Source organism: Sapajus apella, unplaced genomic scaffold (genome assembly GCF_009761245.1).
Source record: "Sapajus apella isolate SASKATOON/1434 unplaced genomic scaffold, GSC_monkey_1.0 scaffold91, whole genome shotgun sequence".
NCBI classification, from domain to species: domain Eukaryota; kingdom Metazoa; phylum Chordata; class Mammalia; order Primates; family Cebidae; genus Sapajus; species Sapajus apella.
Genome location: NW_022437031.1, coordinates 7,671,088 through 7,686,024, shown reverse-complemented (window position 1 = coordinate 7,686,024; position 14,937 = coordinate 7,671,088). Strand labels below are relative to the sequence as shown.

At 38.4% G+C, this 14,937-nt stretch overlaps 1 protein-coding gene across 1 annotated transcript in view; it reads left to right on the top strand.

The window, feature by feature from the left end:
• The window catches only part of TEX11 (testis expressed 11), a 325,387-nt gene that overhangs the window by 157,267 nt on the left and 153,183 nt on the right, over positions 1-14,937 (top strand). The window contains exons 13-16 of the mRNA XM_032255765.1: positions 1,000-1,185; positions 2,695-2,840; positions 4,924-5,009; positions 13,545-13,682. Coding sequence (XP_032111656.1) covers positions 1,000-1,185; positions 2,695-2,840; positions 4,924-5,009; positions 13,545-13,682 — 556 coding nt within the window. The remainder of the gene's footprint in view (positions 1-999; positions 1,186-2,694; positions 2,841-4,923; positions 5,010-13,544; positions 13,683-14,937) is intronic.

Genomic DNA, 14,937 nt, shown 5'->3' with positions numbered 1-14,937 from the left:
CTCTGCTGTAGGTCTCCTGAGGTCCACTCTAGGCCCTGCTTGCCTGGGGATCACCTGCAGCAGCTGCTGAACAGCAAGGGTTGTTAACAGTTTTCTTCTTCTGCTATCTTTGTCCCAGAAGGATACCCGCCAAATGTCAGTCTGATCTCTCCTTTGTGAGGTGGCTCTTTGGATATACAGGGGTCAGGGAGCACTTGAGGAGATGGTCCCTTCTTTATAGGAGCTCAAATGCTGAGCTGTGAGCTCCATTGTTCATTCAGAGCTGCTGGGCAGGTACGTTTAGGTCTGTTGCAGCATATCTCATAAACCTCTTTTTGTTCCCAGGTGCTCTGTCCCAGGGATTTAGGGCTTTATGAGTTTCCATTATGCTGCTGCCTTTTTTTTTCCTTTAGAGCTGCCAGCCCAGCAAGGAGGCAGCCTAGTCACTGTCTGCTTGTAGAGGCTTTGCTGAGCTGCTGTGGGCTCCGCCCAGCTGCCGAGTGAACTTCCCTGCAGTCCTCTTTATATGGGTGTAGTTAGAACTGCCTCGGCAATGATGGGCCACCTCTGTTAAGGCGGAGTCTCTCTGCAGTGGCGGGTTGCCTTGGCTATGGTGGGCTGCCTCAGTATTGGCTGACTACCTCCGTAGTTGTGGGCTGCCTCAGTAATTGCGGACACCCCTCCCCCACAAAACTGGACCATGCTGGGTTCAGCTGTGCTTGCTGTGAAACTCTCAATCCAGAGAGTTTCTGATTGCTGTTCTTTTGTGGGGGTGGCACCAGCCACGCCTCTTTGCCTGGCTCCCTGCCTCAGGGCCTTTTTGTTTGTGTGTTTTTTTAAGTTGGTGCTCCAGTCGCCTGTTGGCGAGCCCCCAGGGTCTGTGTGTTTTCCCCTGCGGCAACTCGCTGTGCTGTCTTAAACAGCGGCACTAAGATTCGTGGCGCTTTTTTTGCCCTGGAATCTACTGTCCTGGTTCTCTGCTCAGTTCCCTTTTTAAACAGACAAATGGCCGATTTCCAGTGGCTCCAATTGCCAGCCAAAAGGGCACCCGGACCGGTGTATTTTGTATGGAGAACCACTGCTCCGGGGCGCCAACAAAGCAGCCGCGCGGGGTAAAGCAGCAGCGCTGGTCGGCACAGCCGCACTGGGCCGAAACAGCCGCACTGGCGACCCGTGGAGCTTCTCTGCCTGGGAATTTCCTAGTCTGTGGGCAATAAAAATGTGTCGTCCACTCACCCTTTGCACTTTCACTGGGAGCTTCAATCCTGAGCTCTTCCTAAACGGCCTTCTTGGATCGATCCTCCTGCTTCAATATCTTAAAAATTATTATCTTGTCAAATCTTTTTTCAAGGTTCTTAGTTTCTTTGCATTGGTTAGAACATGTTCTTTTAGCTCACAGAAGTTTCTTATTACCCACTTTCTGAAGCCTGATTTTGTCACTTCATCACACTAATTCTCCATCCAGCCTTGTTTCCTTGCTGGTGAGGAGTTGTGACACCTTGTAGGAGGAGAGGCATTCTGATTTCAGGTGTTTTCATCCTTTTTTCTCTGGTTTCTTCCCATCTTTGTGTTTTTATCCACCTGTTGTCTTTGAAGTTGTTGACTTTCAGATTGGGTCTCTGAGTGGACGTCCAGTTTGTTGATGATGAAGTTATATCTTTCTATTTCTTAGTTTTCCTACTGACTGGCCCCTCTGCTGTAGGAGTACTGAGGTCCACTCCACACCCTATTTGTCTGGGGATCACCTGCAGCGGCTGCAGAACAGTAAAGGTTGCTGACAGTTTCTTCTTCTGCTATCTTTGTCCCAGAAGGATACCTGCCAGATGTCAGTCTCAGCTCTCTTTTATGAGGTGACTCTTTAGATATACAGGGGTCAGAGACCTTCTTGAGGAGACAGTCTGTCCTTTATAGGAGCTCAAGTGCTCTGCTGTGAGCTCCGTTGTTCATTCAGAGCTGCTGGGCAAGTACGTTTAAGTCTGCTGCAGCAGAACTCATAACCCCACCCCCCCCTTTTGTTTTTTTCCCAGGTGCTCTGTCCCGCAGTGTTAGTGCTTTATTTATGAGTTTCTGTTGTGCTACTGGCTTTTTTCAGGGCTCCCCTTCCCAGCGAGGAGGCAGCCTAGTCACTGTCTGCCTGTAGAGGCTTTGGTGAACTGCTGTGGACTACACCCAGCTGCCGTGTGAACTTCCCTGCAGTCCTGTTTATACGGGTGTAGTTAGAACTGCCTCAACAATGGTGGCCCACCTGTATAATGGCGGACTCTCTCTATAATGGCAGGCTTCCTCAGCAATGGCAAACTACCTCCATAGTGGTGGATTGCCTCGGTAATCCTGGGCGCCCCTCCCCCCCAGAGCTGGACCATCCCGGGTTCAGCTGTGCTTGCTGTGAAACTCTCAATCCAGAGTGTTTCAATTGCTGTTTTTTTGTGGGGATGGGACCAGCCAAGCCTGATCACCTGGCTCCCTGTCTCAGAGTGCCCCCCCCTTTTTTTTTTCTTAGTTGAACGGTTGACTCTGTCTCCCAGGTGTTCCAGTCACCTGTTGAAAAGGTGCCAGTATATGTGTGATTTCCCATGGGGCGACCCACTGCACTGGCTGAAACAGCTGTGCTGAGATTCGTTTCGTGGCGCTTTTTTGTCCGGGAATCTCCTGGCCTGGCTCCCTGTTTCAGTTCCCTTTTTAATCATATGAATGGGCTACTCTGCCTTCCCGGAGCTCCAATTGCCATCTAAAACGGTGCCCGGACTCGTGTATTTTGTACGGAGAACCGCTGCACCGGGGCGCCAGCACAACATCCGCGCTGACCAAACCAGCCGTGCTGGCGACCTGTGGGGCTCCTTCACCTCTGAAACTCTTGGTCTGTGGGCAATAAAAATCCATCTGGAAATGTGGCCGTCCACTCACCCTGTGCGCTTTCACTGGCAGCTACAATCCTTAGCTGCTCCTAATTGGCCATCTTGGATCTCTCCCTGTTTGAATTTTTGTGAGAATGAATAATGTTTTTCTAAAGACAAAGTCATTAATTTTTTAAAGGAAGTTATCTGACTAGATGATCTCTAAGAACTGTATTTTACTGATAATACCCTCCCTCCAGACATTTACCAATTATTTTGAGGCTCACTTCTGATAAACTTGAGTATCTGGTTTTCCTACTCTTAGCATTTTAATGGTAGCATTTTGCAAATAGAGTCAAGTTTTAAAGGGAAGTATACAGATAGCCTGACCATAGGGAGGAAAAAAACTCTACCTACTTTATAAAACAGGTTCAACTTTTTTTTTCTTGAAATAGTCTTGCTCTGTCGCCCAGGCTAGAGTGCAGTGGCGCTATATCGGCTCACTGCAATCTCTGCCTCCCAGGTTCAAGCGGTTCTCCTGCCTCAGCCTCCTGTGTAGCTGGGATTATAGGCGCCTGTCACCACACCTGGCTAATTTTTTAATTTTTAGCAGAGATGGTGTTTCACTGTGTTGGCCAGGCTGGTCTCGAACTCCTGACCTGTGATCCACCCACCTTAGCCTCCCAAAGTGCTGGGATTACAAGTGTGAGCCACTACGCCCAGCCTCAAATTTTTTTAATACAGCAATCTGTGCTGTATGAAACTCCCAAAGGTATCGCTGTGATATATTAATAGTACAATAAAATAAAAAAATTGTTAATGTTGACTTTGAGTGGCCAAGAAAAAGTTAAATTGTACTTACAAAAACTAGGAAGTTTGTTTACTTTTTTTTTTTTGAGAAGGAGTTTCGCTCTTGTTACCTAGGCTGGAGTGCAATGGTGCGATCTCAGCTCACCGCAATCTCCGCCTCCTGGGTTCAGGCAATTCTCCTTCCTCAGCCTCCTGAGTAGCTGGGATTACAGGCATATGCCACCATGCCCGGCTGAATTTTTGTATTTTTAGTAGAGACGGGGTTTCACCATGTTGACCAGGATGGTCTCGATCTCTTGACCTCGTGATCCACCTGCCTCGGCCTCCCAAAGTGCTGGGATTACAGGCGTGAGCCACCGCGCCCGACGGAAGTTTGTTTACTTTTTAGAAAATTTAAGAACTTTAATGAAAAGATTGACTTTTTAAATTCAAAAGTGATTTTTATTTGAAGAAAGTAAACTGCCAGTTAACCAGAAAACTTTATTATGCAGAATAACTCATTTTCCTAAAATTCGACTAAGACTAAGTTTTATTGTGAAACTAATTTACACTTACTCTCAAAGTATTATAATATTTTAAGTAGATACATTTAGTAGCTGTTTACTCTCATGTGAGTATTTTTACGTAAAAAGCTGTGGAACAAACTGCATTTGCTGACTGGGCTAGAGGGTCAGAGACTCTTAATATCCTATTCAAGAGTTTTGTGGAAATTGATAGTTTATGCCAAAGGGCAGAAGAGGAGGTACAGAATTCTATTATAGTTTAGACTTTACCTTAATGTGGTTATGTATTTGAACTCTGTAAACGTCTAGACCAGAAACAATCAACACAAGTTAGGATTTAAAGTAATAAAGTTTGTGTGTAAGCACGGTCTTAAAGTGTTTTACAAAGCTTTAAGGCATAATTGGCCTTTCTTGTGAACTTGATCTGATCTGTTTAGTACATAATAGTATAAACACTTCTTATTAATGATTTCTGGCATTGCTGTCTGCTCATTCACAATAACCTTATTAAGGCACCAGTTGATGATCTAATTTCGAATGTGGAAAATAAGTTAAAAAGAGACTAGGCTGGAAAACTATCATAGACTGATGGGAGAATTACTGTGATTCTGGCAAACTCTGATTGCATTATATTATCAATTATGGTAGTAAACCTAAAATTGATGATGAAAACTTGTCTGAATTTTTTTTTTGTAGCCATTACTTACAGATTATAGGTTCCGGGTATAGTTAGCACTCTTTACTTAATGTAATAGATCTAGATTCTTGTTTTCAGAGCTTGTTTTTTTCTTTTTCAGCTCACCAAACAGGAAGACAACTGACAGCAGAATTAATGATCTGGCTACACAACATTCTGTGGAGAAAAGCTGCCAGTAGTTTTGAGGTTTGGGAATAATCTCTTTTTCATTCTTTACCTTATTTCTCCACTGCAACAAAAAATAGTGCATTCACCATAAAAATAAAAGAGCATCAAATACTGTAATAATCTCTGTCTATTTAGATACCATATATTTATTAAATATTCACAATGTAGAGTGTTAATGATCTTTGTACAAGAGTTTATTTAAAAATAATAAGACATGATTCCTCTCCATTGAGAGCTTACAGTGTAAGGAAATGTCATCGCTGATATTAAGGTATAGGAATGTAATTTTTTTAAACATGAGGGTTGAGAAAGAGTTTTATTCCCTTGTAAAAGTTATGGTGTAATAAAGAAATGGAAAATTATTTACAAGACACTTCAGGTTTCCTATAAAGATAGGTTTTTTTTTTTAAAGCAAAGAACAATCATTTATAATTTTGGTATATTTCCTTCTAATCTTTGTGTATTATACATTTGTGTGCCTTTGTATATAAAGCAAATGGGATGTACCATTTAAAAAAAAGTTGTGGTATGCTTTCATTTGCAATTAATATGTAGTCACAGAGACTGTTTTATGTCCCTGCTTCAACAATAAGTCCCTCTCCACAGAAGACAAGACAAAATACATGAAAAGAGAAAAAATGGCTTTTATGACAGTGAACATCAGGCAATGAAGGAGAATGATTTCTGGGAGATAAGAAATAAAGTGAGCATTGGCTGGGTGCTGTGGCTCATGACTGTAATCCCAACACTTTGGGAGGCTGAGGCGGATGGATCATGAGGTCTGGAGATTGAGACCAGCCTGGCCAAGATGGTGAAACCCCATCTCTGCTAAAATAGAAAAAATTATCTGGGCATGGTGGCACGTACCTGTAGCCCCAGCTACGCAAGAGGCTAAGGCAGGGAAATCACTTGAAACCGGGAGTTGGAGGTTGCAGTGAGCCAAGATCGCGCCACTGCACTCCAGCCCTGTGACAGAGCAAGACTCCAGAAAGAAAGAAAGAGAGACAGAGAGAGAGAGAAAAGAAAGAAAGAAAAAGAAAGAAAGAAAGCAAAACAAAACAGAACAGAAGAATTAAAGTGAGGTTTACAATTGTGCAGCTTACTGCTTTGAATTTCCAGCATATAGCACAAGAAGAGGAGCTGAAGTAGAGCCTGGCAAGCATCCTGATTTGAGATGCAACTGAGTCTGAGGAGACCAAGGCAGCCAGAATTTATAAGACAAGTACTGGGGAGGACCATATAGCATAGATTAGGCATTGTAGAAGAAAAGATTGATAAACTTTAAGTCAGAGCAAAGAAGCTATTGAAAATTAAACACACAGAAAAAAAACTTAAAAATTAAAAGAGCTTCAGTTAGATAAGGGACAACCCAGTGATCAGGGGGTCTTCTTCCAGTGTTTAGTAGAGTACTGATGAGGACATACATGAAGCAAAATTACCTGATGCTAGGAGAATAGCCGTCTATAAATATTAGAGGGAACAGTGTCTGGCATTCACATGGGGCTGAGAATAAGGCCTGCTCTTATCACCCATTGTGGAAAACCTCTAATTTATGAGGCATTGGGTAGAAAACTGAAAAGGGTCTTATCTCAGAAGAGGGGAATGATTAGTCGTACACTAAGTCCTGCTCCAGAACTACCTAAAAAATTATAAAAGTATGATGTGAAAGGATCAAATTGATCTCAAGGAACTTAATTGCTTCCCAGAGCAGAGTTCAAGAATATTTATAGGAATATAAAACTGTACAGCACCCAACAGGATAAAGTTTACAATGTCTGGCATCCAACAAAAAAATTACTGAGCTTGCAAAGAGGCACGAAAACACAACCTATAATGAGAATAAGCAATCAATTGATACTGATCCAGAAGTGACACAGAAGTTAGCATTAGCAGAGGACATCTCTTATAATTGTATTTCATGCATTCAAAAACTTCCTTAAAAGCATCGAAGATATATAAAGACCCAAATCAAACTTCTAAAGATGAAAGCTATGTTTAGGACGAAAAGTACATTGGATAGTATTAACATCATATTAGACATTGTAGAAGAAATGACTTACGAAGTTATAGCAAAGAAGCTATTCAAAATGAAATACACAGGGGAAAAACCTTTAAAAAATTAAAAGGGTTCAGTTAGGTGAGGGATAATTTTAGGTAGCTTAATATACAGGTAACTGGGACTCCCAAATGAGCATGAAGATAATAAGTATTTGAAAAAATAAAACTTTCAAAACTTAATGAAAACTCTAAATGCACGGATAGAAAAATCTTAACAAACCTCAAACACAAGAAACACAAAATGACACCAACACACATAATCAAAGTGCTCATGGTAACTCATGTAAGAGAATGTCCTAAAATCAGACAGATCAAAATGACACCCTACATACAGAGGAATAAACTAAAGAGAACATCAGATTTCTTGTTGGAAGCAATGCAAGTAAGAACTCAGTGCAACAACATCTTTAAAATAATGAAAGAAAACAAAAACTTGTCAGCCTAAAATTCTGTATCCAGCACAAATATTGATTAAAATGAAAGTAGTTGGTAGAAATGTAAAGTAGTGTAGCCACTACGGAAAACAGCATGGCAGTTCCTCAAACAATTAAAAATATTATTGTGATATGCTGCAGCATTTCACTTTTGCTTATATATCCATAAGAATTAAAAGCAAGATATTTGCACACCCATGTTTCTAGCAGCCAAAGGGTGGAAGCAACCCAAGTTCCATCAACAAATGAATGGATAAATAAAATGTGGTATATTCAAACAATGGAATATTACTTAGCCTTAAAAAGCAAGGACTTCTGATACATGCTATAACATGGATGAGCCTTGAGGATATTATGCTAAGTGAAATAAGGGTGTCACAAGAAACAATACTGTATGATTCCCCTTACATGAGGTACCTAGAGTAGTCAAATCCCTGGAGAAAGGAAATAGAATGGGCCGTATGTGGTGGCTGACTCCTGTAATCCCAGCATTTTCGGAGGCCAAGGTGGATGAATCACCAGAGGTCTGGAGTTCGATACCAGCCTGGCCAACACGGTGAAACCCCATCGCTAGTAAAAATAACAAAAATTAGCCAGGTGTGGTGGTGCACTCAGCTACTCAGGAGACTGAGGCAGGAGAATCACTTGAACCCAGGAAGCAGAGGTTGCAATGAGCCAAGATTTTGCCACTGCACTTTCGCCTGGACAATGGAGAGAGAGAGAGACTCATGTCTTTAAAAAAAAGAATAAAGAAAGAAAGAAAGTAGAATGGTGATTTCCAGGGGCTGGGAGGAGGAGAAAACGTGGAGTTGTTTAGTGAATATAGAGTTTCAGTTTTACTAGACAAAAAAGTTCTGGAGATTAGTTGCAGATTGGCCAATTTTATGTTATTTTTTTTAACCATAATAAAAATACATTTTTTTAAAAAATGAAAGCAAATTACTCTTCCAGACATTTAAAAGCTGATATAACTAATCACTTAAAGGTCTACATTACATGGAAGTCCTCTGAACAGAAGGAAATTTATACCAGTTGGAAATATCAATCTATACAAAAGAATAAAAAATACCAGAAATGGTAATTATATGAGCAATAGATAAGATTTTTTCATATTATTACAATCTATTTAAAAGATAATTTACTGGTTAGACAAAAGTAATAACATTGTATTCTGTAGAAGTAAAATGCATGACAAGAATGTATAGGTCAAGAAGAGAGAAATGGAAGTATACCATAAGTGAGGTGGTATAACATCACTTGAAGATAGACTATGATAAGTTAAACATATATACTATATACCCTAAAACAATCATTAAAGTAGCAAAACAAAAAGTTTTTTTTTTCAAAAAATGAGATAAAATCAAACCATAAAAATATTAAAATAATTTAAAATAAGGCAGGAAAAGAGGAAAGAGGGATCAAAAAAGATGGCACAAATAGAAAACAAATAGCAAGATGATAGACTTACATCTAAGCATGTGAAAAAAATCATATTAAGTGAAAATGACCTCAAGACCGCAGTGAAAAGGCAGAGATTGTCAAACTGCATAAAAAAGCAAGACTCAAGTTTATATACTGCTTAAAAGAAATGTACTTTAAATATAAAGATACAAATTGGTTATTAGCAAAAGCATCAGAAAAATATAGAGAAACAAGATTATTCTAAAATTTATATATAAAACAATGGAATGAAAATAGCCAAGACATATTATTAGAAAGTCAAAAAATAATAGATGCTGGCAAGGTTGTAGAGAAAAGGGAACACTTATACACTGTTGGTGGGAGTGCAAATTAGCTCAACCACTGTGGAAAGCAGGATGGCTATTTCTCAAAGAACTAAAAATAGAACTACCATTCAACCCAGCAATTGCATTACTGGATACATACCCAGAGAAAAATAAAGCCTTCTGTCATAAAGACACATGCACACAAATGTTCATTGCAGGACTATTCATGATAGCAAAGACATGGACTCAACCTAAACATCCATCAATGACAGACTGAATAAAGAAAATGTGGTACATATATACCCCATAGAATATTATGCAGCCATAAAAAAGAAAAGATGTCTTTTGCAGGAACATGGATGAAGGCAGAAGCTATCATTCTGAGGGAACACAGGATCAAAAAGCCAAATAATATATGTTTTCACTTATAAGTGGGAGCTAAATGATAAGAACTTATGAACACAAAGAAGGAAACAACAGACATTGGTGTCTACTTGAGTGGGGAGGGTGGAAGGAGGGAGGGAGGCAGAAAAGATAACTATTGGGTACTGGGCTTAATACCTGGGTGATGTAATAATATGTACAACAAACCCCTGTGTAATGGGTTTACCTATGTAACAAACATTCACATGTACCCCTAAACCTAAAATTAAAAGAAAGAAAATAGCCAAAACAGTCCTGAGAGAGAATAGAACAGAAAGAATCACCCTATTCAATTTCAAGACTTTTTATATAGCTGCAGTACTCTAGACTGTGTGGTATCATCAGAGAGATAGAACCATAGATCAATGGAACAGAATGGAGAACCAAAAAATAATTTCACACAAACATACTCAACTGATTTTTGAGAAAGCACAAAAGTAATTCAATGGAAAAAGATGATGTTTTTAACTAATGGTGCTGGAGCATTTGGACATCCATAGTAAAAGAAAAAAAAATTAATCTTGACCTTAACTTCACACTTCATATAAAAATTAATTCAAATGAATTACTAAATTAGATGTAAAATGTGCAACTATAAAACTTTTTAAAATATACATAGGAGAAAATCTTCAGGATCTAGGCCAGGTAAAGAATTATTAGACTTGACTCAAAAACATGATGCAAGTAGGGTGCAATGGCACATACCTATAGTCCCAGCTACTTGGGAGGCTGAGGTAGAAGGATTGCTTGAGCCCAGGAGTTTGAAGCCAGCCTGGACAACATAGCAAGACCTGGTTACTCAAATAAATAAATAAATAAATAAATAAAATTTTAAAATATCATACATAAAAATAAAAATTAATAAACTATTTCATGAAAATTAAAAGCTTTTGTTCTGTGAAAGATCCTATTCAGTCTCAGGTCCTCACCTCCAAAACTGACAAAGAAAGAAGGAACAACAGTTTTGCCAGAAAGGGCCATGGCCATGTGCAGCCTAATCCCTGCATGAATTGTACCTGATACGTGACTAAAGACAGGGCTGTTAAGAAGTTTATCATTCAAAATATAGTAGAAAGCCAAGTGTGGTGGCTCATGCCTGTAATCCCAGTGCTTTCAGAGGCCGAGGCGGCAGGATCGCTCGAGCCTAGGAGTTTGAGACCAACCTGGGCAATATAGGGAGACTACATAAATAAAAAATAAAAATTTAGCCTGGTCTGGTAGCATGCACCTGTAGTCCCAGCTGCTCAGGAGGCTGAGTCAGGAGGATCCCTTGAGCCCAGGAGTATAAGGCTGCGGTGAGTTGTGATCATGCTACTTCACTCCAGCCTGGGTAACAGAGCAAGATCCTGTCCCAAAAACTAAAAGAAAACCACAAAACACAGTAGAGGCCACAGCTATCAGGGACATTTCTGAGGCCAGTGTCTTTGATGTCTATGTGCTTCCCAAGTGTTTGTGAAGCTACATTACTGCATGAGTTTCACCATTCACGGCAAGGTAGAATCAATCTCGTGAAGCCCGTAAGGACCAAACATTCCAACCCTGATTTAGACCTGTGGGTGCTGCCCAATGACCTCCACCAAAGCCTATGTAAGGAGCTGAGTCCTTAAGGACTGAAGAAAAGCTATCCTCTGAAGAAAATAAAGTGTAAATTATACTAAAAAAAAGAGATCTCGTTTAATGGATGAAAAAAGATACAGACTCGGAGAAAAATTTTCAAACCATGTATACAATAATGAACTAGTAGCTAAAACATAAAAAGAACTCTCTAAACTCAACATATAAAGAAAAACAATTCAAAAATTAGCAAACGATGTGAACAGACATTTCACCAGAAAATGGTATATGCATGACAATAAGCACACAAAAAAAGATGACTTACGAGTCATTAGGAAAATGCAAATGAAATCTCCAAGGACATACCAATACACAATTCTTAGAATAGCTGAAATGAAAAAAATTAACCATACCAAATGCTGATGAAGTTGTTGAGGAACTGGAATTTCATGGTGCAAACATAAGATAGTACAAACCGTTTGGAAAATAGTTTGGCAGTTTTCTATAATGTTAAACTTGCCCCCACCATGTGATCCAACCATTTCAATCATATGTATGTACTCAAAAGAAAAGGAATTATTTATCCATAGAAAAACTTGCATGTAAAAGCTAATAGCAGCTTTATTTATAATAGTTAAAAACTGGAAACAACAAAATGTTTATCGACAAGTTAGTGGATAAACAAACTGGTATATTCTTCAATGAAATATTACGTAGCAATAAAAAGGAATGAACTATTGATAGATGCAGTAATGGGGATAAATCTAGAAACGGTTTTGCTGAGTGAAAGGGGCCTGGCAAAAAAGTATTAATACATATTAGATGATTCAAATGTATAAAAGCTTGTAAAATGAAAATTAATAGTTACATGGAGCACATTCATAATTGTTTCAGGGATGAGAGACTGGAATGAGCTGGATTGAGGGATTACAAAGAAAACTTGGTTGTAATGGATGTGTTCACTACCCTGACTGTGTTGATGGTTTTAGCTATGTATATATATGTCAAAACAATTGTACAGTTTAAATATATGTGGCTTTTTGTATGTCAGTTGTACCTCAATAAAACTGTTTTCCAAAAATGTTATCATAGGTTTTGTAGGAGAAAGATGTGAAGAGAAAAAAGGGAACAAAGATTGAGAAACAAAGAATTAGACCCAAGAGAAGGAAGGAGAATCCCTTATAGGAGCATGTAGAGACCTAGGTCTTATGGTTAGGTACTGCAAGATAGAATGATGTTCTTATTCTCCTTTAGAAGGCCTTTATTTTTTTGCTAAATAGGTGAACAACTACTTCAGAATTCCCATTCTTCTATTGATTCTTTTTCTTTCCTCTCATTTTCCAGTCTTGCGAATAATTTTCTCAAAACATCCACTTCCAACACTGGAGAGGAATGTAATCTTATTTCTAATTGATTATTTCTAATATGACATATTTCTAATCTACTATGACTAATGTAATAGTCAAAGGCAGTGTTTTACCTATTCAGCACAGTTGTTTCTACTTGGAGAGGGTGTTTTATTCCTTGAAGGTCCTAATGTCTCCTGTTCTTAATTGAAAAATACGAAGTTTCTTCACAGGGTATGCGGGAGTCATTTAGCTTACCTTGGTTTATAAGCAGTCTCAGTCTTCTTAGATTAGGAAATAATTATCCAACTTATTTCTATCAGATTTTCCCTAGCTAGCTTGTCACCTTTGAAAATTTTAAAGTTGCTCAAGAGAAAATGTATTTTTGTATAAAAATACAGCAGCATCAATTACAATAGTAAAAACCCTGTAAATTCACTAAATATTTCACATTAAGAAAATCATTATATATTTGATTAAGTGTTAGGTATCTCTTAAAATTGATTACTGTGAAGACTACATAGCAACATAGATTAGTATGTACAAAATTAAATGGAAAGAATAGAATATCAAATTTTTTATAAGCTATGATTACAACTAGGTAAATACACAAAAGAATAAAGTTAAAATTGAACATAGATAAATGAAAATAGCTGCATTAGCATGGTGAATTATGGGTGTTCTCTTTTAAATTTTTTATCATTGTTGTTTTAATAACTTTTAAAATAGATGTTAAGTTTTCTGGGGTGGTTCACTACAGTCTTAGACTCTTCATCCTATGTGAAATTTCTAATGTGTAGAAAAAAGAAAGAATATTGATTGCAGTTTTATCTAAAGCTTATATTGACTAAGACTGATAATAAAATGCACTTAGAACTCAATATAAAGGATATTGTGTTTTGGTTGCCTTAAAAAGACACCAATAACATCTTTTATTTGTTTCTAGAGGTGACTTGGGAAAGGTAGGGTAGAGACATCACTGTGATTTTGTTGTTTCTTTTTAAACTTTAGGTACAAAATTACGCTGATGCCCTACACTGGTACTATTATTCTCTGAAGTTTTATTCACCTAGTGAAATGGATGTGGACTTCGCCAAGCTGCAGAGGAACATGGCTTGCTGTTACCTGAATTTGCAACAACTTGATAAGGTCCTTTGATTTATCTATTTTCAGAGGTAGCAAATGTTCTTATGTGCAGTTACAGAGGGATAGATGTCATGCTGTGTCTTCTTGGCTGTTAGTTTAGGATGTCTGAGAGTTCCTTCATATAGAACAAGCTCAAATTGACATTTTCTTGATTTCCACGCTGTAAACATTGAGTGAAAATTCCCAAAGAAAGGGAGAATTTGGAATACCATTAAGTCTATTACTTACCCCTTATTTTTCACACTCTATTCTGAAAGGTAATGTATCATTTGAACTCCTGAACAAAGTTATCTGAAACTAACCATTTGTAATATTGTTCTTTCCAGCAAACTAAATTTTAAAGTATACATTTTTGTCAGGCATTCATTGAAAGCAAATACTTGGATGACGTGGCCATTCTTTCACTTTCTGGGTTGTTATTTCTTGCCTTTCCAACCACCCTAGAAAATGTTCTTTAACTGATTTCTTATCAGGACAAAATTCTAGAAGGTAAAGAAGATAAAAGCTTGTTTAAAGATAGAACGTAAATACTTTCCAAAGCAATTAGGACATTGCTTCCTTTGGGTATTATATGGTATGCACATAATAAGGGGTATTGGCTCTTGGAAGGACAAACAACTAGAAAAACAAGTGTGGACCCAAATGAAATATGAAGGTTTTGGTTGCCTTTCAAGTTTTAATGATAGGTCTAACCTTCGTTCACATAGGTGATTAAGGGTAGTGATTCCAGATATTTTCTTTGAAGGTTTATTTATGTTTGAAGGATTGTTTATCTGACTTAAACACTTTAGATTTTCTTTCAAGAAAATATTTGCTATTTAGTTCATATGTTATAAATTCACAGTCCTGGAAGAGAACTTGAAATTTTACTTAATTAATCATAGTGTTTCACAGGCTAGCATTTAACTGCTTCAGAAAATAGTTACCTGCAGTTTAAGACCTAAAAGGAAGATGATCGTGTAGATTTTGTTGCCGAATTCTGCACAGGGTAGCACTATTTCAGAAAGGTAGTTGCCTACTGTTTACTTAAAGACTAGTAAAGAAAGTAGTTGCTTACCGTTTACTTAAAGACCAGTAAAGAAGGCAATCACAGGCCGGGTGCGGTGGCTCACGCCTATAATCCCAGCACTTTGGGAGGCCGAGGCAGGTGGATCATGAGGTCAAGAGATCGAGACCATACTGGTCAATATGGTGAAACCCCGTCTCTACTAAAAATACAAAAAAAAAAAAAAAAAAATTAGCTGGGCATGGTGGTGCA